The following is a 24,810-nucleotide window of genomic DNA, read 5'->3' as shown; positions in this document are numbered from 1 at the left end:
ATCCTATTCAACTTATTCATAAATGATCTGGAGAAAGGGGTAAACAGTGAGGTGGCAAAGTTTGCAGATCATAGAATCATAGAATCATAGAATATCAGGGTTGGAAGGGACCCCAGAAGGTCATCTAGTCCAACCCCCTGCTCAAAGCAGGACCAAGTCCCAGTTAAATCATCCTAGCCAGGGCTTTGTCAAGCCTGACCTTAAAAACCTCTAAGGAAGGAGATTCTACCACCTCCCTAGGTAACGCATTCCAGTGTTTCACCACCCTCTTAGTGAAAAAGTTTTTCCTAATATCCAATCTAAACCTCCCCCATTGCAACTTGAGACCATTACTCCTCGTTCTGTCATCTGCTACCATTGAGAACAGTCTAGAGCCATCCTCTTTGAAACCCCCTTTCAGGTAGTTGAAAGCAGCTATCAAATCCCCCCTCATTCTTCTCTTCTGCAGACTAAACAATCCCAGCTCACTCAGCCTCTCCTCGTAAGTCATGTGCTCTAGACCCCTAATCATTTTTGTTGCCCTTCGCTGTACTCTTTCCAATTTATCCACATCCTTCTTGTAGTGTGGGGCCCAAAACTGGACACAGTACTCCAGATGAGGCCTCACCAGTGTCGAATAGAGGGGAACGATCACGTCCCTCGATCTGCTCGCTATGCCCCTACTTATACATCCCAAAATGCCATTGGCCTTCTTGGCAACAAGGGCACACTGCTGACTCATATCCAGCTTCTCGTCAACTGTCACCCCTAGGTCCTTTTCCGCAGAACTGCTGCCGAGCCATTCGGTCCCTAGTCTGTAGCGGTGCATTGGATTCTTCCATCCTAAGTGCAGGACCCTGCACTTATCCTTATTGAACCTCATTAGATTTCTTTTGGCCCAATCTTCCAATTTGTCTAGGTCCTTCTGTATCCTATCCCTCCCCTCCAGCGTATCTACCACTCCTCCCAGTTTAGTATCATCCGCAAATTTGCTGAGAGTGCAATCCACACCATCCTCCAGATCATTTATGAAGATATTGAACAAAACGGGCCCCAGGACCGACCCCTGGGGCACTCCACTTGACACCGGCTGCCAACTAGACATGGACAATCTAGCCAGCTTTCTACCCACCTTATAGTGCATTCATCCAGCCCATACTTCCTTAACTTGCTGACAAGAATGCTGTGGGAGACCGTGTCAAAAGCTTTGCTAAAGTCAAGAAACAATACCTCCACTGCTTTCCCTTCATCCACAGAACCAGTAATCTCATCATAAAAGGCGATTAGATTAGTCAGGCATGACCTTCCCTTGGTGAATCCATGCTGACTGTTCCTGATCACTTTCCTCTCCTCTAAGTGCTTCAGGATTGATTCTTTGAGGACCTGCTCCATGATTTTTCCAGGGACTGAGGTGAGGCTGACCGGCCTGTAGTTCCCAGGATCCTCCTTCTTCCCTTTTTTAAAGATGGCACTACATTAGCCTTTTTCCAGTCATCCGGGACTTCCCCCGTTCGCCACGAGTTTTCAAAGATAATGGCCAAGGGCTCTGCAATCACAGCCGCCAATTCCCTCAGCACTCTCGGATGCAATTCGTCCGGCCCCATGGACTTGTGCACGTCCAGCTTTTCTAAATAGTCCCTAACCACCTCTATCTCTACAGAGGGCTGGCCATCTCTTCCCCATTTTGTGATGCCCAGCACAGCAGTCTGGGAGCTGACCTTGTTAGTGAAAACAGAGGCAAAAAAAGCATTGAGTACATTAGCTTTTTCCACATCCTCTGTCACTAGCTTGCCTCCCTCATTCAGTAAGGGGCCCACACTTTCCTTGGCTTTCTTCTTGTTGCCAACATACCTGAAGAAACCCTTCTTGTTACTCTTGATGATGTTGATGATGTTGAAGTAAAAAGAAAATGGTACAGAGTTTAGGCATAGAAGTTTCTGGTTATCAGGGAATAAGGTACAGATTATCAAGGGGTGCGAAGTTCAGTTTAGGAGCGGGTGGCGTAAGGAATACATAATCTGCAATCTCCCCAATTGGGGGTAAAAGTTTAACGGGTCAAAGTACAGACATTGAGATATGGGGGTATGTTGTCCATATAATGGCTATACTAAATTGCTCAAGATAGTTAAGACCAAAGCAGACTGTGAAGAACTTCAAAAAGATCTCACAAAACTAAGTGATTGGGCAACAAAATTGCAAAGGAAATTTAATGTGGATAAATGTAAAGTAATGCACATTGGAAAAAATAACCCTAACTATACATACAATATGACGGGGGCTAATTTAGCTACAACTAATCAGGAGAAAGATCTTGGAGTCATTGTGGATAGTTCTCTGAATACGTCCACACAGTGGGCAGTGGCAGTCAAAAAAAGCAAACAGGATGTTAGGAATCATTTAAAAAAGGGATAAAGAATAAGACGGAGAATATCTTATTGCCCTTATATAAATCCATGTTACACCCACATCTTGATTACTGCGTACAGATGTGGTCCCCTCATCTCAAAAGAGATGTACTGGCATTCAAAAAGGTTCAGAAAAGGGCAACTAAAATTATGAGGGGTTTGGAATGCGTCTCATATGAGGAGAAATTAAAGCGGCTAGGACTTTTCAGCTTGGAAAAGAGGAGACTAAGGGGGGATATGATAGAGGTATATAAAATCATGAGTGCTGTGGAGAAAGTGAATAAGGGAAAGTTATTTACTTATTCCCATAATATAAGAACTAAGGGCCACCAAATGAAATTAATGGGTAGCAGGTTTAAAACAAATAAAAGGAAGTTCTTCACTCAGCGCACAGTCAACCTGTGGAACTCCTTGCCTGAGAAGTTTGTGAAGGCTAGGGCTATAACAGGATTTAAAAGAGAACTGGATAAATTCATGGAGGTTAAGTCCATTAATGGCCATTAGCCAGGATGGGTAAGAAATGGTGTCCCTAGCCTCTGTTTGTCAGAGGGTGGAGATGGATGGCAGGAGAGAGATCACTAGATCGTTACCTGTTAAGTTCACTCCCTCTGGGGCACCTGACATTGGCCACTGTCTGTAGACAGGATACTGGGCTGGATGGACCTTTGGTCTGACCCAGTATAGCCATTCTTATCTTCTTATGAGTATCGGGGTCAGCCGGAGAGTGCTCTGCCATCGATTGAGCGGGTTTTCACTAGACCCGTTAAATTGATCCCTGCTGCATCAATTGCACCAGTGTCAAGCTCCTTGTAGTGGAGACCAATCCTAATATCTAGCAGCTTTGGGGAATGTGTCTATTTTTTTTTCTTTGTGACAGAACGTAACATCAAACCTCAGCACTGTTGAAATGCTCAGCGCTTTATGATAATGAAGTTCCTACCTGAAGGAACTTATGTTCCAAAGGCCAAATTATTCCCTTACACTTGTATGCACAACTCCCGCCAATTGCAAAGAGAACAGCTCACATATCTGAGGGCAGGAACTGGCCCTTAGTTGGAGAGAAAATACAGTTCAGAAGTGGAATACACAGGATGAACAAGAATTGGCAAGTACAACCTGAATCTGCTGCAGATACCTCGTATTGAAACCCCAACCATGCAAAAAAATCAAGAGATGGGCTGGGCTACCCCCATCCATTGTGTTGGAACATTTAGGGTTCATATTTTCAAGCTACTCTGTGCAACGAGGGCTAGAAATTTTTTTCAAATAAAAGTTGAGATTCTCTGTAATAACCTGAGACTCCAACAGTTGGAGTTTTGAGACCACAAATATCACGTGACTCATGACAAAATCAAAGTGCCTTTACTTTTACAACCAGTGCCTTTACTTTTTTGTTACCATTTAAGTTTCTTTGGGGGAAGGCCGGAGGCTGGGGCCATAATCAAAAAGAGTTTAAAGGAGGAAATTTATCTCTAGGAGAAATTTGACCAGGGGGATTTTAGTGGGTGTGGCGCTGAGGGGCCCTATTCAGGGATCAGGGTTGTATTGTTCTAGGCACTGAAAAAACCGACTGTCCCTTCTCTGGAGAGCTTACACTTCAAAGCCCTGATCATGGGACTACTCATGGTGGTAAAGTTAAGCACATGTGTAAGCGTTTGTAGGATTCAGGCCTAAGGTAGCCAGTCCTTCAATGCACAAGAAGTGGGAAATCCAGTGTATGGGGAAACACAGAAGAACATACGAAGACCAGAATGAAACATAGTTCAGAAAGCTCATAGGATTACAACAAGAGATAAGTACTGGACCTCAGGAGGGCTGCTACTTCTCATAAAAGTTAGTTCAGAGATAAGGAAAGACTACAGCAGGCCAGGCCATTAAAATCAATTTATAAGAACAAGAGCCTGATTTCGCAGGATCTTGGTTCCACCTACACAAAGCAAGAGCCGAGCTCTAGTTCCTCACACAAGAACATGGAAGCCACAATTTTGTATCCTGCAAAGCCCATTATACAAGGTAAAAACAAACCCAGATATTTTTTATCTTAAGTTATCCAGCAAGCTATTGATACTACAATGATAAGAAAGAAATCCTTGGAGACAGACATCAGCAATGAACTTGCAGACATGCTATTAGGGATACAGGAAGAGTGAAAAAGACCTATTGGGTGGAGACCAGTCCCCTCTTATCACAGGCAACACACCCATATAATCCCGTTAATAAATTTATTATGCTCCACCTTAAAATCTGATAGATTTCTTGCCCCAACTAGTCCTATTGGAAGGTTGTTCCAGAGCCTCACTCCTCTGATGATTAGAAACCCGATTTCCAGCCTAAATTTATTCATGGACAGTTTATATCCATTTGTGCTTGTGCCAACATTGTCTAAGTTTAGACAGCTCTTCTTCCTCTATGACAGGTTTCAGAGTAGCAGCCGAGTTAGTCTGTATTCGCAAAAAGAAAAGAAGTACTTGTGGCACCTTAGAGACTAACAAATATATTAGAGCATAAGCTTTCATGATCTACAGAGCATAAGCTTTCCTGAGCTACAGCTGTAGCTCATGAAAGCTTATGCTCTAATATATTTGTTAGTCTCTAAGGTGCCACAAGTACTCCTTTTCTTCTTCCTCCATGGTGTTTACTCCCCAGTCCCCCACTGTATTTATAAAAAGCAATCACATCCCCTCTTAGTCTTTCTTTTGTGAGGCTAAACAAGCCATGCTCTTTTAGGGTAAGTCTACAATGCAATTAAAAACCTGCGGCTGGCCCATGCCAGCTGACTTGGGCTCAAGAGGCTTGCGCTAGGGGCTGTCTAACTCTAGTGTAGACATTCAGGCTTGTGTGAAGTCCAGGCTCTAGGACCCTGCGAGGTGGGAGGGTCCCAGAGCTTGAGCTGCAGTTGGAGCCTGAATTAAGCAGCCCCTTAGCCTGAGCCAGCTGGCATGGGCTAATTGCAGTGTAGACATACCTACAGTCTCCTCTCATAAAATAGGCCTTGACCATCCTAGTAACCCTTCTCTGCATGTGTTCCAGTTTGAATTCATCTTCCTTGAATATGGGTAACCACAACTATACAGAGTATTCCATTATTACTGGTGCCTTCAACAATGATGTTAGTGCTTCCCATTCTACTTGAAATACTTCACCAGATACATTGTAAGAACTCATGTTGTGAAGAAGAGCTATTTCTGATGGTCACTTGTTAAGATTGGGGCATATACATCTCCTTGTTAAAGTTAGTGGTTTTCCCCATGTAAGTCTATTAGTCATTTAACTTCTCTAGCCTCCCTTTCCCTGCCCTCATCAAAATGGAGGGGGAAAATGGACCATTAGAACTATTTTGGGAGCTTCTCTCCTGCTAGAATAGACATTGCTATGTTTAGACACTACTGTTCTCTCTTGTTTATAACCCTCAAAAGGAGGATGTCAATCATTTTTCTACTGAAACTGTTAAACCAAAAGTTAAAAAAACGAATCTCTCTTCCAATCTCTAAAACAGGCACACAAAAGCTACCACTTAAATTGCAAAGGGACAATGAAACCCAAGACTTACAAAAAAAGGCAGGAAGCAAGAGAACATCTGGAGGAAAACATTAACCCCTGCACTTTCAGTTGTACAGGAGTCCAGCTGCACAACTCACAGAAACTTTATTGGAAGAGGTGTGTCCTAATCCCAATATGCGAGTGCCTTATTTACAAGGACCTGCTCATGTGTTTATACCGAAACATCCTACATAAAACAAAGGTTTAGTAATATTGCTAAATCATTTGTAAGGGGTGGGAAAGCTCTCCCCAAAATCAAAGACTAGCCAGAGGATATCTTGATAGAAACCTTGAATTTCAGTGTTCAGAACCTTATGTGATTTCCATGACTTATAAAAAACACCCTTCTGGGGTGGAAAATAATCCCCAAATACAGATATTCACTGGGAGGGAGACACCTGGAAAGCAGCAGTACTGACAGAAGCCCAAGGGTATTAGTGGACAGTAAACTGGATAGCAGCTTGCAGCATGACATGACGTTCAAAAAGAGGGTGAAAAGCCCACGTGATTCAGGGCTGTACATGCAGGGCAATTGTTTCGCAAAACAGGGAGGCAACTGCCCATTACTATGGTGCTGGTGAGAATGCACCAGAAAGACATCAACAAGTTGCACAGACAAGGTGGGTGAGGTAATATCTTTTATTGGACCAACTTCTGTTGATGAGAGAGACAAGCGTTTGAGCTTACACAGAGTTCTTCTTCAGGTCTGGGAAATGTACTCAGAATGTCACGGCTAACCTATTATTGAAGCTGACTGCGGCTTCCAGGAAGTTGATGCTAGTGTGGGAGTTTTCTAGAGAGAGTTTAATGGATGGGTGGTTGAATTTGTGATGAAATCTCTGAGGGAGTTTAGGTTGATTGTCCAGAGGATGAAAATATCATTGATGTATCTCAGGTATAGCATTGGTTTTGTGGCTTTGGCTACAAAAACACTGCATACAACAAGTTGGATGAAATTTAGAGAAAAAATACAAAAGGTTATTAGGCGGCTAAAGAGTCATTTAGGACCCAATTCTGCCTTCCTTTACAGGCACACAACTCCCATTATTATCAGTGGGAGTTGCACTGCTAAGTGAGAGCAGAATTGTTCCCTAAATGCAGAGAGCTTGGCTAAACAATGACGCAGGAAGCATCTGATAGCCATCTGCAAGTATTTGAAAGATATAAATACACGAAGGAAGGAGAGGAATTATCCATTCAGCCCTTAGCCTGTTTGCTGTGACTGGCGCTAGTTAGTGGCACAAAAACAAGGATGAAACAAGGGTTGAAATAAGGATGTCAAAAGAAATAATGATAGTGATTTTTTGTGAGACGGACACTTATTCACTAGAACGGGACTGAGATATTCACTTGCCCTGTAGCAACAACATTCACGTCTTGCCTATTATCAAAATTACCCCCATTTAAAGGTGTGATTGTAAACCAATTTAGCTGAAGAGGTACAACACACAGTGTGGACACAATTCAATTTAAAACAGGCTTGTATCCATATAACTTAATTCGGTAACAAATTCTTTGGGTAAGGAATCAGCTTTTCAAGTGGTCTAAAGTTAAACCATTTCAATTCTGCATACAGGCAAGGCCTCTGTGACTACAGGCCAAGGCCCATCTTGGAGCAGTGATTATGGCCTGGTCTATACTACAAAGTTAGGTCCATGTAAGTTGCCTTGTGTCAACCTAGTTGTGCATGTGTCTACACTTAAATTTGTCTCCCACGAATGTAAATGCCCCATTATGGCAACACAGTAACTCCACCTCCCCAAGCAGCGTTGAGCTATGATCAAAATACTGAAGTCAACACAGCATGAGTGTAGACACTGTGTTTCCTATGTCAACCCTAACAGTCCTCCAGCAGTTCCACAATGCCCAACACTGACCACTCTGGTCACAATTGTGAACTCCATTACGCAAGGGTCACAGAGACCGGCGGCATCCCCCAACACTACCCCATTAAAACTCCATGTATTTTTAAAATACCTTTTCCTGATTGCTCAGCTCAGCAAACATACCTAGCAGCTCTCCACAGTTGTGTGAAACGGCCAAGCTCACCATGCTGGCTACATGCTCCAGACATGTTCTGGCCTGGAGTAGACAGGAGATATTGGATTTCCTGGGCCTTTGGGGAGAAGAGGCTCCACTAGGGACCAGCCACAGAAATCTGGACATCTCTGAGCAGGTTGCATGGTGGGTTGCAGAAGGGGCATAACAGGAATCAACAGCAGTGCCACAGTAAAAGTGAAGGAACTGCAGCAGGTGTACCAGAAGGCCAGGGGGGCCAACAATCAATCCAGTGCAGAGATGCAGACCTGCTGCTTTTACAAAGAGCTGCATGCCGTATTTGACAGAGACTCCACCCCCTCCGTGGATACCTCTGAGAAGACCAAGACGCGAACCCATGGTGTGAACAGTGAGGAAAAGGAGGAGCTGAAGAAGGAAGGAGAGAAGAATTGGGGACATGCAACTGGGGGGATACAGCATGCTGCAAGCCAAGACCTGTTTGAGACTCCACCGCAGTCCAGCCAGTTCCAGCAGTCAAGCACACGCCTGTTGCAGGGGAAGGAACCTTGGGTAAGTAATTGTATTTCCCATTACATATACTGACTTCACAGGACATAGCTACTGACATCATTAATTTGCTTGTACCAGAAAAGGTAGCAGTACAACAAAGAGATGTAGCATTGTCATCCGATTTTCATTTCCCTCTAGAGTTAGGCGGGGGGGGGGGGGGAAAGCGGGGGCATGCAGCGCTCAGTGCCTTTGTTACCTCAGGAGTGAGATATCAACTAAAAATCACCACCGCCAGTGGAAAACGGTGCCAGCATTCAGTGCCACTGCCCTGTACTCATAGTTTCAGGCAACTGAGCCATTCCCTCACTCCAGGTGGGCCATTCTCACGATTGCCAGTGCTGTGAGTGGTGCTGTGCACAAGCACTCTGAAACAGAAGTGACAATAAGCATGTCTTGTTTATAACTTTGGGAGTGCAAGGGAAAGGAGTTCTAACCCTTAACTTCCTCTTTCTGTTGTGACTATACTGACAATAGTACCTCTGTATTTGGTGTGAGCTGGTACAACATCGTTCATCAACCATGGGAAAGGGACTGAGAGACTTTTTTCATTGGACCATATGAACTGGAACCATAAACTCACTGAACATTAAATCCCACCAAATGAGGGTAGCTCCATCCTCATCATGGCATCCGCTCATTATACTCCACACCTGAACATAGCCATTATATGGACAACATACCCCCATATCTCAATGTTTGTACTTTGCCCGTTAAACTTTTACCCCCACTTGGGAGACTGCAGATTATGTATTCCTTACGCCACCTGCTCCTAAACTGAATTTCGCACCCCTTGATAATCTGTACCTTATTCCCTGATAACCAGAAATTTCTATGCCTAAACTCTGTACCATTTTCTTTTTACTTCAACGTTATCTTAATAAAATTATTAAATCTGTAGCTGCTGTCATTGCAGCTTTGAAGGATTCCCCCTCCACACCCACAGAATGCCAGAGCCAGATATGGAGGAGAAAGAGGAGGACTTGGGATGACATGTCCTGGGGAGAGGGAGGGAGCTGCACAGTGATCTCCTTCCATCTTTGCAACCAGTGACCTGTGCTCCCCACTGCCGTCCTGGAGCCTCCACATTTATTTGACAAACAACATTTGCAGAATTTTAAAATATTGTGTGCAGAACTTTTAATTTTTTGGCACAGAATGCCCTCAGGAGTACGAAATGTAACAACTAAACAGGCAGGCTGCTAATGTTCTCATTGTTAGTCAATTTTTCGCATTCTTAGTCTATTAAGGCTCCTTTACCTTGCCAGAGTGGTGTAAAGGAGCCTTATTGTAAATGACAGTAATGGAATCCTCAGCTAGGAAGGTCTCTGCTTTCTCACTTTTTTTCCTGTGCCAGAGAGGCACAATGGGGTTAGATTACAGCTCAGGATCTGTTTTACTTACCCATTTTAAAAAAATGCAGGACAATGATTAGCAAAACGGTATGACTTTCTTGCGTGAAAGTCTGAGCAATTTAAAGCAACATTCTACTTTACAGAACACCAAACAGAAAAACAACAGTAATGTAATTTAAATGAAAATGCAGGGTTATAACTGGAATGCAGGGTGTTGGTTACCAAGTATTTGTAACTTCACTTTCATGTGTTTAGGAAATGCTGAACAGTTATTGTGATTTTTTTTCTGTATGGTAGTTTAAATAAATTACACTGTAGCTCATGAAAGCTTATGCTCAAATAAATTTGTTAGTCTCTAAGGTGCCACAAGTACTCCTTTTCTTTTTGCGAATACAGACCAACACAGTTGCTACTCTGATACCTACCAAAATAAGTGAAATTGATGTGATTACATTGCATTATTTTTCAGAATTTTGCAATTTTTTGGCACAGAATTCCCCCAGGAGTAATAGTAATAGAAAAATATCCCTTTCTGTCAATATATTCTGGAAAGGAGTACTTGTGGCACCTTAGAGACTAACAAATTTATTAGAGCATAAGCTTTCGTGAGCTACAGCTCACTTCATCGGATGCATTGTAGCTCATGAAAGCTTATGCTCTAATAAATTTGTTAGTCTCTAAGGTGCCACAAGTACTCCTTTTCTTTTTGCCTATACAGACTAACACGGCTGCTACTCTGAAATATATTCTGGGGCAAGGTGGGCCGGTGGCATAATAAAGGTGCCATCTATTGCTCCACTGCAGCTCGGGAACTCTACTGTTGCAAATCCATTCATTGTGTCTACATAGGAAAGCTACATTGGTATAAGCTAACGTGTTAATTTAAACCAACAGTTATATTGATATAAGTTCACCATGTGGACACGCTTACTGTGGAATAATAATGTCCATACGGGGCGTTACACCAGCACTGGTGTATCTGGAAAAAAAACTTTCCCATCCAAACAAGACCTTATGGGTTGTGTACAAGATCACAAATTATACTTTTATTATACCCTCACACCCAACCCCCCAGAGTGGGCTTTGTTTTTAACACACTGCAGAGAGCACAGTCAGACATGGGGGAGGATTGGTGGAATGGAGGTCAGCGTTAGAACGTTTTCAGAAAAATGTGTTTTAAGTTAGATTTATAAAAAGAGAAAATTAAGGTTGTGCAGCGTACAGGATTTGGGTTTGGAGTCCAGGAGGCTGGCACGAGAGAAGGTATATGATCGCTTGTTGGAAAAAAGGGCCAAGAGAGCACCAAGTTGTACCAAGCAGGTAGAATATTTTATTTTATCGTCATTATTTATTCTTTGTATTACAGTTGCACCTAGGAGTCTTAGTCGTGGAACAAGACCTCATTTACAGAGTGCCCAAGAGTGTATAGTGGCACAAGCCAGGTCACCTAAAATGCAATGCAGGAGAGTTTCATAGGATTGTGCAGGAAATACAATATTTAGAACTGACACCTCCAGCCCCTTCCCTCTCCCCTCCACATAAAATCATATTTGCCGCTAAACTGTGGTACTGGACATCATAGTTACAATCAAACTAGAGGCACTGATCCTGCAGTCCGTACTCAGGTACAGCTCTCACTGAAGAAAGACTGGAGGATCAGGCTCTTTATCAGTTAGGTACAGAGTAACATTTACTACGCTGGTGACTAGCAGGCCAGGTTTGGGGATTTTTGAGAGAGGTGGGGGGGGGTTTTCAGTGAGGGGGGAAATAATTTTCCAGCACCCTCTTTGAAATTAGTAATTTGCTGAACACAAGATACCCAACTTCTTGTTTAGAAAGGCTGTAACAGCAAAACAAGAAGGGGGACACAAAGCAAAACCTCTTTAGCCCATTACTGCTTTAAAAAAAAGTTTAGTAAATTGTTTTGTCAAATAACTGGAGGAAGGGCCAAAGCCTCTTGTAAAAGGTGGATTTTGGAAGTCACTCAGATGCAAAAAGAATTAAATAAATTCAATGAAAGGATCTAGAACTCTGTAAGCTACTGGTCACAAATAAATAAATAAATAGATAAATAAATAACCTTCCTCATTATGATCCCAGTCCACCTCCTGTTAAAACAATGGAAAGATCTTCCATTGGCTTTAATGTTAGCAATATCTTGTTCTAAGGGCTTGCTCCTGAGAGGTCTTGAACTTTAATGGGAGTTGCAGGTATTCAGCTCTTCTTGGGATAAGCTCTTGAATACCAAAACTGACTTGAAATATGCAAGAGTCTTCATTTCATGATGCTTCATTTATTTTGAACACCGTACATTGGTACTTGCTGATGCTAGGTAAGTTTTGTAAAGAAACATACACATTTTTAACCACTGAAAAGTTATGTTTTGGCTTGGAAGTGGTGAAATAGCTTATTTTGCATTTTAGAACTAGATTAGCACCTAGCAAGCAATCAACTGAGTGAGGGGCACAGAAAATAGTGACTGATTCATTTATTTCCTAAAGGATGATTAATTTTTTACTTCATCATTTGTGTCAAGGTGCATTTAGATGGAAAGTGGAATTCAGGTAAAAATGCACAAAAATCACATTTTAAACTGGCTTTTTAATAGTTAAATAAAACACCTTAAATGTGCTGAGTAGCTAAGGAAAAAAAGTTTATGAAAATATCTTTTGCATTAAAATTCACTGATCTGTTAAACAAAGAAAGTATTATCTGTAGTCAATGAACTGAAGTGTTTGTTTCTGGTCATCATGGCATTCAAGGTTTTAAAACTAGTAGATCTCACACCTAATTTTTATTCATAGATTGGAAAAGGAAAAAAAAACAAACAAGCTTTCATGGTTTCTCAAGTCTCTATGGGTTCCTCAACTCTGAATGAACTAGTCATTGAACTGAGCTAGCTGAATAAACTCAAATTAAGGAAACATTCTCTCTGCACCTGCAGAAGAGGCTATGGCTGTCAAAAGTTGGTTTAGCACTTCATCAAACCTGGTTCCAGCTGCTTAGCTACCAGTAACTTTCACCAGTTCAGTGCTTTGACTTTCCTTAAAACGGATAGCAAATACATACTGCTTGAATGTTTATTTAATTTAAATTATTTTAAATAGATTATGGTAAATTGAGGCTTTAACATTGGATGTCTATTTGGAAATAGACAACTTTTAAAAAAGAAAAATGTATTTAATTTGAATTTTTGAAATCTGGGTTTTTTTAAAATCATTGATTTTTATCCATCCTGAGTTCTGCTATGTACTACAGTAGCAGCAGACCCTGTAATTGTAAGGGGTGGATTGAGCTGATTCCCTGATGAGTTTTCTTATTGGCTAGCTCAGCCGACAAGCCATTTTTAATCTCTTTATCAAAGATGATACAAGTGCATTCATTTGCTATTTAATATGTGCATTTTCGGCAAATTGGATTGCCATAGTCTTCTGGCAAGTTGCCAGCATGGCCCTCAGTATCACAGAGCTTGGGTGCTGAGTGGGACAAGTACAGAGATTTGAATGCCTTCTTGGAGCAGCACTAAGGGTATGTCTACAATACAATATAGGAGCATAGCTTACAGCCCTGAACCTGTGCTGCTTTAGCACTGCAGTGTAGCCACTTGCTACAATAATGGAAGGGGATGTGCCGTTGCTGTAGTTAATCCACGCCCTTGAGAAGTGGTAGCTAAATCGATGGGGTTGCCAATCCTCCAGGATTGTCCTGCAGTCTCCAGGAATAAATCCAACCAAAACTGGCAACTCTGAGAAAGAACTGTTCCATGGGCCTAGTGGTGTTTATACTAGGGCTTAGGTGGGCTTAACTATGTCTCTCTGGGGTGTTGATTTTTCACACTCCTGAGTGACGTGATTAAGTTCAACCTAAGTTGTAGTGTAGACCAGGCCTTAGCCTTCATTTTCAAAGACAAATACTATTAATCAAGACAGTTTATTTAGATTGTAAACTCTGTGGTGCAAGGACTCTTCCTATGTTCTGGTCAGTGCCTAACTCAATGGGTCCTGATCATGGTCAGAGCCTCTAGGCATTATTGGAATACAAACAACAAATATTAGGAATTGCATCTACAAATTTATAACCAAAATATAAACTCAGTGAGCATGTGAATACTAGGACCCCAAAAGGGACTAGATCCTGCTTCACACTTTCCCCACCCCTGAGGTTTGTGCATTACCTAAACAGCTGTTTTAGCAGGTGGGATCTCTTTCCTCAGCACTGCAATACTACAGGAAAAAGCCACATTTAATGTAATCAAGCTCTACATTATAGCCACATGGAAACAGTTTCAGTCAATAAACAACCCCTGTAAGAAGACAGCAGAGCAGCAGAAAAATCAGATACCAATTTAGCCAGGATACAGAAGAGTCACTGGCTGAGCTCAGAGGCTTTTGTTAAAACATATTTACATTCAGTGAAGCAGCATACAGTTTTGAGTCTCCACTACCCTTTAGTCTTCCATAGCTCAGAGCCCAAATTGTGGCAGTGAACCCAGCTCTGTGCCCTCTTCTAGGTTATTCTCTCCCATACTTGGAACAGCCTCCCACATTCTGTGCATCAAATGCTGTCCCTTTATTACCTTCAAATCTCTCCTCAGAAACCACTTCTACAAAGTATTTCTGTCTTGATTGCTGCATCTAGTCCCCTCACAGAAGAACTACTGTCCCAGGCACCGTATCTGCTGAAGTTACATTGTTAGATCTTTGGAGCAGGGACATTGGCTTTATACACATTTGATAAACTACTTCAAACATCTACCTGTTGGTGTTTTAATAAAAAAGAAACTGCCTTCCAACAATGGCATCAAAGCCAAGCTCAAGACTGGACTCCAGTTCTCATACTTCAGTGTGCACCAGTGGAATGTCTCCAGGGGATAACAGGCTCCATCACTCCTGCAGTGTTTCACTCGAGTCAATTTCTACAATGGGTGTAGGGTCTAGCAGAAGGAAATGTGGGTATACTCTCCTGGTCACAGCCATCACCAGGAAGGATTCTGAATGAATAATTTGTTTGGGGTGGGAAAGGGAAGATGCATGGCAAACATACTTTCATTGCAAAATCTGATTCCTCATATTTGCTAGTGGTAAGAGGTGTATTACTAGGAATAAAACAGAATTTACTTGAGTGTGACCAAGGAGTGACACCAACATTTATCAGAATTATATCCATGAAATAAACTGAAAGATAATTCATGGTCCTCCTCAAAAGCAACTACTTGTAAAGATTAGTCTGCATTACACTACAGAATTGGAGACCAATCTGGCATGAGACACATAGCAAACAGAAAGCTTTTTTGGACATTTGGAGACTGGGCCATTCCTCTTACTAAGAGAAATACATGACTCAAAGCATGAGCAGTTATAAGAGTTATAAATGCAGATGAGTTTTTATTGGCAGAGGGAACCAGGGTTACTGTGAAACTAGAAGCATAATGAAGAAACTTATCTATTTTTTATCTTGTCTTTGTAATTTTGATAGGAAGTTCAGCTGGAATTTTTATAAGACCCTTAAAAAACCTGAAGAATTGGTTGATGGTACTTTTAACATAAGGAAGACCTCTATTCTAGTGCAAAAGACGAAGTGGTGGTTGCCATTAAATCCAAAAAATAGGACACATTGCATTATTGAAGCAGACATTTGTTGGACAGGACATAAAACCAATGTCCTGGTATCTTGTCCTTAAAGATACCCTTCTACTTTGTGGTAGTAGGCGAGGATGAGGAGTGATCTTTGTGCAGGAACTCAAGGCAATTCCACCTGCCGGCATGAACATTCAGGTGAGAACACCCTCATACTGCAGGGCATAAGTCACCTATTAACTGCCTGACTTGAGGAAGAAACTTCCTTTGTGGGCAGGTTATTATGTAGTTGTCCACTGTGCAGCTTCCTCTGAAACATATGGCAGTGATCAGCGTCAGAGACTGGACTAGGCCATTGGTCTGATCTCATACGGCCACTCTTATCCCAGCTTTACTGATGAGGAAGCTGAAGATTTTGGAGTAAGCTCATGTCGTTCCTGGGTCTCAGTATGGTGTTTAGACCACTAGACACACTGCCTTTTTAATAAGCATAATAAATCACTACGCTAAAAGTACACAGTGAATATGGTGAATTACTACTAATTGCAAAGTCTGGGGGCACCACAGCCCCATGCAGCATAGGGGTTAAAGACGATTGATTGATTGAGAAATGTGTTGTTCCAATTTCCTCACCTGTGGCATAAGAGTCAAATTAGCTTAAGTAACCGGCTCTCGTCTTATGTAAATAAAGTTATGTCATTTATCTCATCAGCCTCTAGATATTTCAGTTTTGGTTATAACTGTGATATTAGCATGCACTTCAGGCACACCATTCATCCATGGATCTCAAAGCACTTTACAAACATGAAGCCTCCCAAAAGCCCTGACACAGAGAGGTTAAGTGACCTGCCCCAGATCACAAAGAAAGTCTGTAGCACAGCCAAGAATTAGAGTTGTGTCCTTACCACTAGGTACAACTTTCTTCCTCAATATCTGACTTTTGTTTACATGTTAGAGCTACTGCATGCTGTGAACACCACTACCCCAATTATAAAACTCTGCCAACAGAGCCAGAAAGAGATTGCTAGCAAAAGGTAGAAGCTGTGATCACAGAAGCTATATCTCAGACGTACTATCCTGCAAAGAATTGAATAAATATTCATAGAAGAGGCAGCAATGACAGTTCAAGAAAGAGCTAAGTGCCTTCTGTTTGGATTAGTATCTCAAAACAACTGGGCAGCTCAAAATGCAGAAAGTGGCCATGTGCTACATTTCCTAGTTTACAGAACGTAGGCTCTTCAAAGCAACAAAATCAGCCGTGCAGCAGGATTATTTTTAAATCCCCAGAAGAGGAGTTTTACTGTTTTGTTTCAAGAATAATAGTTTTATTCGAGAACACAAATAAGAATTCACTGAAGTTATGACTTGCATTTCTTTTAAAAAAAGAAAAAAACAAGGCAGTTTTGCTATTGAATTAACAGTAAATGAACTTTAACCAACTCTAGGGATTCAGAGCAAGGGAGATTCATCCGCTGCATATTCATGGACAAGCATAATGGATTTATCTTGTGTACTTGGGTTTTAATTGCATGCACTTCTTCAGCCAATTGGCAGTTTCAGTGTCACCTCAAAGCACTGGATAGGTTTCATATACATTTCATGTCTCAGCTACAAGATGAGAAGGATTTTATTCCTGGCCACTTCCATGCATGAGGAAATATTAAATACATAAAATTTAGCCTCTGTAGACTGTAGACAGTAGAGAGCAACATGTTAGGATATTTTTGATTAGGTCTGACAACAATATTCCATCCACAAGAGGACAGTACCTCGGAGGAAGGATTCCCCAATAGCATACACACAGGCTCGTAGGTATGTGTATGGTCAACCATACAACAAACTCAGTCAGAGTGAAATGAATCTAATCATATCTGATGAACGGCTAAGCCTATTAATAAGCTATTACCTAGTAATCGCAACAAACCCAGCATAAATCAAGACAGTAAACAGATATACAAAAATCTTATAAGAGAAATGTTTAGGTAACTGACCTTCCATACATTTGTCCCTTTATTTTTATGGACATGGTAAAGATGAATCAGAACACATTTAGTCAAAAGCACTGCACTACAACAGTTCTGTATTTTAAGGGTTCTCCACTTTAAGTTTACCTTTACTGTGCAGCCTTGATTAAAAACTAGGGGTAGGGGAAACCTGCCCAAAAATGTATTTGAGCAATATAATCATTAGCTTGTAATTCTGAAAAAACACTAATTGTTCAAGCTTAGAATATTTGCATTATACAAAAATAATGGAATAAGATGCTGATTGTAAAGGATCACACCATAAACTCCTTACAGATTAAAAAAAAAAACATTGACAGATCACAGATGCAAATTAAGCATGGGACAGGTCTAAGGGGACATGTATTTCAAATTGCCAATGACAGTGTGTGAATTTGGGCAAGTCCCTTAGCATCTGAGCCTCAGTTTCTCTGTCTGCAAAGTGCACCTCTGTAAGGTACTTTAAGATCTACAGATAAAAGTGCAAAGTATTACTTTATCATGGAGTGGTTAATAAGAAGGACAGTGTCTCAGCAGTAATGAATCAAATATGAAATGTAAGAGCCATACAGTATCAATGCTGCCTACAAATTATCGCCATAAATCGATCATTCTGATTAGATTAGGTTTAGGATGCAATAATACCCATAAGAAGCAGTTTCACAAACGCGAAATGAGCACTTTGCTCAGCAGCATATTATGAAGTATACCCGCATTAACTATGGAATTTTGGTCAACTTGTGATTGAAATTTGTGTTTCAAATAACCCTATAAACAAAAAGTATTTCAGCGCATCCTCATTTTAAGGCTAGGTATGTTAAAGGCTTCTCAACAATCATTTCTGGCCACAAACTAACCCTGTGTAAATTTCCTTATTGAAAAACCAAACAAGACTAAATTCAAGAGAGAAAAGATTTTCAACCTAGTATATCTCCTTAGCAACTTTTTTTTTTTTTTTTTTTTAGCAGGCACAACATAAAAATAAATGTGTCTTTCACAGTTACAAGATGAAATTTTCAGTTGGCCAGATACTAGAGAACTGATTTTCCACTTTTTGTTGTCGTAGACCATATGACTGCCTCAATCTGAGAACATTTTACGTGCTAACCTGCAATAAAGACTACAATTTGCAACTATCTTTCCTCCAAAAACTTCTTAATATGTTTAATTTAAGTTAAAGATTGACTTGCTAAAGACTGTTTCCAGTTAGTAATGGGTCAGGGAAGTTCTGTTTGGGTGAAGCTTTCCAATCTACTATTTTCAAGACCCAACTGAAAAATAAAAGTAACTGCAACCTTCGGGTTAAAAAGTTTGAAAGAAAGAAAAGAATCTTGTAGGCATTATTTTAAAATTTGGTAGCTAGCCAAGTAACGCAGAGAGCAAGAAACAGTCTGGTGATTAAAGCATTGGAGTGAGACTCTGGAGATCAGAGTTCATTTCCCAGTTCTGTCACTGACTACATATCTGATCTTGGACCAGTCACTCTCTTTAGGCCTTGCAGTTCACTGTCTGTAAAATAGAAACGACATTTCCTTTTTTACACCCCATCTAGCTTGTCTGCTTGGAACCAAAACCTGCAAACACTTATACTTAATTTTAAGCATGTGACTAGGCTACCTGCATTCATAAAGTTAAACATGTTTTCAGAATCTAGACCTTCTAAACTCTTAGGAGCAGGGATTATCTCCTAATATGTGCGTATGCAGCACCTAGCAAGACAGGACCTGATCTCAGCTGGGATTTCTAGGTGCTATTGGAATACAATAGTAAGATATATATAATAGGGAGCTGGAAAATGTAATGGATTATCAAACAACTTTAGAGAAGGGATTTAAAAAATAAACAATTTTAAAATAACCTCTCCTCATCACCTTGTAAAACTCTATCTAAATTCATGACATAAGTGTCTCATTTAAAAAAAAAAAAAGAAATCTGATCCAAGGAATCTGCTACATTTTAAGTGTTAATAAATCACTAATATTATTTAACATTATTGGTAACATACAATATTAAAGCAAAAGATGAATTTGTCAGCACAGGCCTAAGTAAGGGCCCAGTCTTGAAAAGCTGCAAAGTGGACTCCTGTGCATGGCTGAAGCCCCAAAAAAATCAATGTAAAGTGAAACTGACTTAATTGATTTTAAAGCATCCAAAAAATGTAGAATAAACAAACTGTATAAAGTGACTGATAATAAGGGGAAGACATATGTTCCTTTGTAATAGGGTTTTTTAAGTTGACCTTAAAATGGTTGACCTCCAATCCTAAACTTTTCAGAAGGTGAAGAATATGCTCATAATAGGTCCTGATCCTGTAAACAAAACCCCTCTGGGCACAACCCAGGCACAGGAGCCTGTGTGCATCAATACCATTGCAGGCACGACAAGTTGCTTAGTTTAAATCCAAATCCACTGCCATCCCACACAAGCTACTATTATCTGCCTGTTTGTTAGTGTAGGTGTAATCAGAAATACCTGTTGATGAAAGAGAGGTAATATGTTATAAGTTAAACTGATTCCCATATCTTTTAAAATGTGACTCATTTTTGCCTGTCTGGAGTCTTTCCCTCTCCCCCTGAATCACGCACTGAAGGCTCAAACTACAAAAAAACTCCCACGGACTTCAATGGAAGCAGAACAGCTTCAACAGTTCAGAATGGAACAAGTACATTTTAATACAGACCTTTGCATTTATTCAATGTAAAGAAAAACAAAGCCACAATATTTCTCTAGTTCCTGATCCGAAGGCAGAGAATCTCCAAGTTCCCCCATAAATTTATGAATGTGCCACTTCTTATGACTACAAAATAATACTTCATAAAACACTAACTGCACTTTCAAAACACTGGCCAGACATTTACTCACAACACCCCTCTGAAGGAGACTAGTAAGCATTCCTATTTTACAGATAGAGAAACGGAGACAGAGAGATAAGGTGGTTAGGGCAGGCACTGGCTACTCACGCTCTATACAGTGTGGATTGCATTCTTGGTTGGCCTCTAGCCGCAAATTTTAATAGATAGTACAGCAGTAGATGTTTTAGAAAGGCCCAACAGATAAAAATGACTTGCCCGAAACTGCACAAGAAGTAAATGGCAGCGATAAGAAGGCCTGGTCTAGACAGGATTTTTTTTGAAATCCTCCCACCATTCTTCTGGCAACTGTGCAGCTTCATCCATGCTAGCACTACTATAAAACGGCTGGTGGCCCTCACTCCACAGTTGTCGACCTGCTCTGAACAGAGTTAGATGTCACACTGGTAAAAATGCGGATATCTGTTTTGTGCCAGAGGAATGCTAGGAATAGACACAGCAGTTAACAGAAATTCCTTGCTCCTAGTCCCACGCTCAGCTCACTACACAATTCTGTCAGCCCTACAAAAAGGCTGTGCCCGTCGCACGGCGTTAAAGATGAAGAATCTTTGCGTAAGAGAAAATGGACAGTGCTCCCAAATGCAAGCACATCAATGTACAGATAGATCAAATATAATCCTGCCACCTCAGAAATTCCAGCACTCAGAGCATAGAGAGATGGCAAATAATTTTCACAACCAAAAAGACAAAGTCTGTCTGAACCTAAACAAGTTCCAGCTGTGTGTATGTAATGTGCTGCTTGTCCCCCAACCCTTTCCTTAGGGATTTGGCTCAGAAACAGATAACCCAGCAAAGAGGGAGTGTCAAAAACCACAAAGAAATGAAGTTTACTGCCTGCTGTTGCAGAATTGTGTCCTAGCATCATCTAACAACAACGGAAGAAAAAAACACGTTAGTGAAATGAATTCACATACACCCACTCCCCACTACTCCAGGCATTCCCACTGGCATGGCATAGTGGTAAACAAATATAAATGCAGTTCCTACTTATGAGGCAGGGAACAGTGAGGCCAAAGAAAATGCAATCATCTCAGAGGGGGAAAAAAACTGCACAGGACTCCTCCTCTCCCATCTAGGGAGGAAATCAGATACCAGCTGCACCATCCCAGGAAGGAAGCAGAGAGAGGCTCCTGCACCTGATGAGCCGTGCAGAAATGAGCTAGTGATATCATAGTATCCAGACAAGTGCTCCAGGGTTTTGCAAGCTGAGTTGAGTGCCTAGCATAAGCTGTTTATACAACACAACTTTTTGTGAAGCATCATTCATCCAAATTGCATTCCCTTCATCAGTTCAATCTCCTCTATCTATCCCCTCTGGTTTTTGAGTCGGGGCACACAGCCAGTACCTAGCAGACTTGCTGTTCCCAAATCAGTGTCCTGGGCCATTACATTTAAAACCCACCATTTTCAGTCCATATGCATTTAGCACTTGAAGCCACCTGCCTCTGTGCTGCCAGTGTCACTTGAACTCCAGAATAAACCAAGTACATAGGACTTCACGTACAGGGAAGTGGCAACACTCATCATACTTCCTCTTTCCCTCCCACCCCAAAAGGCATCCTTTCCTTCCCCTATTTGAAGGGGGTGGGGGAAATGAGACATATGATCAAAAGATTTTTCAGAGTTAATGAAAAAATTGTTTCCAAAGAAAGTACCCTGCAGCTACATTTAGAAGCACTTTTAACCACCCCTTCCCATACACCAAAACCCACCACCCAAAACTGAGAAGCAAGAGCCCAACTCAGGCCATCTTGCTGTATGTATATTTACACCTAAAAAACGGGCAGGAGGGTATTCTTTGAACTCCACAGCAAAGCAAAAACTAACACAGAATGTACCAGCCTAGCGGAATTCCCTGCAGCCTTTTCCAGCCTCCCTCTTTTTTAGGCAGTTTTGGGGCCACACACTGGCATTCAAAAGAATGTCCCAGGTACAAATATAAAAGCAATTTTAACACCCTCCCTCCAGCTCAAAATCTGAGCCTGTTCTTAAAAGTAAAAACAAAATCAACAACCCACCCATGCTCTTCTCCCATACATTCAAGGAGACACCTTCCTATATTTCCCCCCTGCCCTCCAGTGTTAAGCACATCACCTACAATATCCCTTTAGATTCTCACCTGTCTCTTCCTCATCATGCATGCTCTTTTCTCTGTATCAAGCAGGTTTGTTTTGGTAGCAAGCTCTCACTAGTGTCTTGGACATACAACCATAAAAGCACTCTACCATCCCCCCTACAGCCACCCACACCAACCTACCAACACAGAATCTCTCCTCTTAACAAGGACCCTCCCTCTCCCAAGTGATTTCACAGACACATTATTTGCTTCAAAGGTATCTTCCCTATCCTCCTCCCCATAGGCCAGTATAAAATTCCCTGGCAAGAAACAACCACCTCCCCTTCTTTCACCATAATTCATACCACACACATTCTGTGTCTCAAGAACATAATCTAAGTTTTAATAGTGTGCCCATCACCATAGTATCCCAACACTGGACAAGGCGCCTCCCTTCTTCTCTAATCCCCTTCTAACCAGCCCTATGTTCAACTCCCTTGCAAAACTACAACAGCCTGCAGATTACCCCAACACACCCCAGCCCACTGGCAGCAGCAGCTGACCCCATCCTCCTCTTTACCTGTCCCCTATTTCAGGCAGTGCAAGTGGCCCCACAAACCTCAGACACCCCAAAGCCACCAGAACCGAGTCTAACCTGGTGCAAGTCCCCCTCCTCAGACACACCATTGCTCTCACACAGTTTTGTAATTCAGGCAAACAAGGAGCCACCATCCCTCCTCATCCCAGTGTCAAACTCCTCAGCAAAACCCAACCCAGCCTAAGGGGATTCCTTCCCCTCACCACCCATCTACCCCCCCACCCAAAATTAATGTCACTAGCAGCTTGAATGTCAAGGAAAGCAAGAAGCCCACCCCTGCCCTTAACAAAACCACAGTGTTAAGTCCTCCCAGCAAAAAAACAGTCCTGTCTGGGGGCACCTCCCTGCCCCCACTTCAAGGATACAAGGAGCCACCCAGATCCCTTGTATTAAACTCTCCCAGCAAAATCCAGCACAAGCTAAAGGGACCTCCCCCTCCACTACCCCCAAGCCCAGCACAGGGTAAGGGGACTCCCCAACCCCCAAATCCAGCCTGTGCTCCAGGAAGCTCCCCCTACCTCAGGGTTACACTCCCCCAGCCAGAGCCAGCACACGCTCAGGGGACTAGCCCCCCCGAAACCAGCACGATTCCCCCCGCCCCGTAACACTCACCTCTGGATCCTGGTCACTTCTCCACCTCACCATTTAACAGCACCGGTGGGGGGGATCCCCAGTCCCAGTGTGAGGGGGGAAAATAAAGGGGGTGCAAAGGGAGGGGAGCAGTGGGGGGGGTGAAAATCCCGCAGCTTCCAATGCCCCCTCCCCGACCCCCCCCCAAGAGAAATTCCCCCCTCCCCCCTGCTTTTTTTTTTTTTTTTTTTTTTTTTGGCTCAATCACACCAGCCTGACTGTCTTTGTCTGTCGGGCAAGCGCCATGTTAATATCAACATCCAAGCTCCCACCTGCCGCCGCTGTGAGACCCTGGGACTTGTAGTTCTCCCCTCCCCTGGGCGAAGGGGAGAGCCGAGGCCCGAGGACTACAACTCCCAGCATGCCCCTCCGGAACGGCACGCCAATGGAGACCGGGGCTCGGGCGAGGAGGGGACTACAACTCCCAGGATGCCCCCGGGGGAAGAAGAGGCTGGGCATGACTTCATCCTGGGCAGGAAAAGGCGGGGGAGTGGGGAGAGGGAAGGGGACTACAAGTCCCATGATGCTCTGGGTGGCAGAGGCTGGGCAGGAAGCGGGAGGATGGTTACAGACAATAGCGCCGGCCGGGTAAAGCATGAAGCTGGTGAGTCTGTACAGCCAGTGTCTGTCGGTGGGGCGGGGGGGAAGGATTCCCCCGTGCATGGGGGAGGAATCCTGCCCCTGGGGTTCAGGCCTGGCCACCATGGCTACCTCTGGGGGCCTCAGAGTGTTTACTGAGCGTCGGGGGGTTAACCCTCAGCCCTGCCCCTTGCTGGAGCGTGGGGGTCGCCTTCCTCCCTGCAGGTGGGGAAACTGAGGCCCTGCCGTGGAAGCGCTGGGGGACGGTTTTTGTCGTCTGTCTCTGGGGGGGAGCATCCAAACACTGCGCCGGGTCCTGCAGCACATGGGAAGGCAAAGCGCCCTGCCATGCAGAGCTGCAGCCGAGAGTCCAGATTCCCCGCTTCGGAAGGTGACTAGAGGCTCCCTGTGAAAGGCTGGGATAGCTGCAGTGGAGGGCAGGAAGGGGCTGATGTTGATGGTAGAGTAGGGGACACTTCTGAAGGGGTGTCACACAGGCAAAGGCCTCTCTGCATGTCACAACGGGTGGCCCATCCTGATAATCATCACACAGTGTCTGAAAGTTGGAAAAGCTGAGTCACCTCCCGGACGTGCCAATCCAAATTCTGAGTTCTTTAACTTGGGAGCGATACGGTCCTTAAAAGTGGAACTCTC

General features: G+C 42.7%; 2 protein-coding genes across 20 annotated transcripts in view; one reads left to right on the top strand and one right to left on the bottom strand.

Moving 5' to 3' along the window:
- HMBOX1 (homeobox containing 1) overlaps window positions 1-23,877 on the bottom strand; it is a 154,264-nt gene extending 130,387 nt beyond the window's left edge. For 7 of the 17 annotated variants that reach the window (XR_006279662.1, XM_038397213.2, XM_038397216.2 and 4 more), the window contains exon 1: window positions 23,560-23,845. The gene's annotated coding sequence lies outside the window, so the exon portion shown is untranslated. Of the gene's footprint in view, window positions 1-23,559 lie in introns of all 17 variants that reach the window. The other 10 variants (XR_005292207.2, XM_038397208.2, XM_043510081.1 and 7 more) reach the window with 6 other exon arrangements.
- Window positions 23,878-24,010: 133 nt separating this feature from the next.
- The window catches only part of INTS9 (integrator complex subunit 9), an 86,845-nt gene continuing 86,045 nt past the window's right edge, over window positions 24,011-24,810 (top strand). The window contains exon 1 of one of the 3 annotated variants that reach the window (XM_038396790.2): window positions 24,011-24,181. In XM_038396790.2, the coding sequence (XP_038252718.1) occupies window positions 24,173-24,181 (9 nt within the window). In that variant the 5' untranslated portion in view covers window positions 24,011-24,172. Of the gene's footprint in view, window positions 24,548-24,810 lie in introns of all 3 variants that reach the window. The other 2 variants (XM_043510078.1, XM_038396789.2) reach the window with 2 other exon arrangements.

Source organism: Dermochelys coriacea, chromosome 3 (assembly GCF_009764565.3).
Source record: "Dermochelys coriacea isolate rDerCor1 chromosome 3, rDerCor1.pri.v4, whole genome shotgun sequence".
Taxonomy (NCBI): Eukaryota; Metazoa; Chordata; order Testudines; family Dermochelyidae; genus Dermochelys; species Dermochelys coriacea.
The sequence above is the reverse complement of the archived record's forward strand: the minus strand, read 5'-3'. Positions and strand labels throughout refer to the sequence as shown.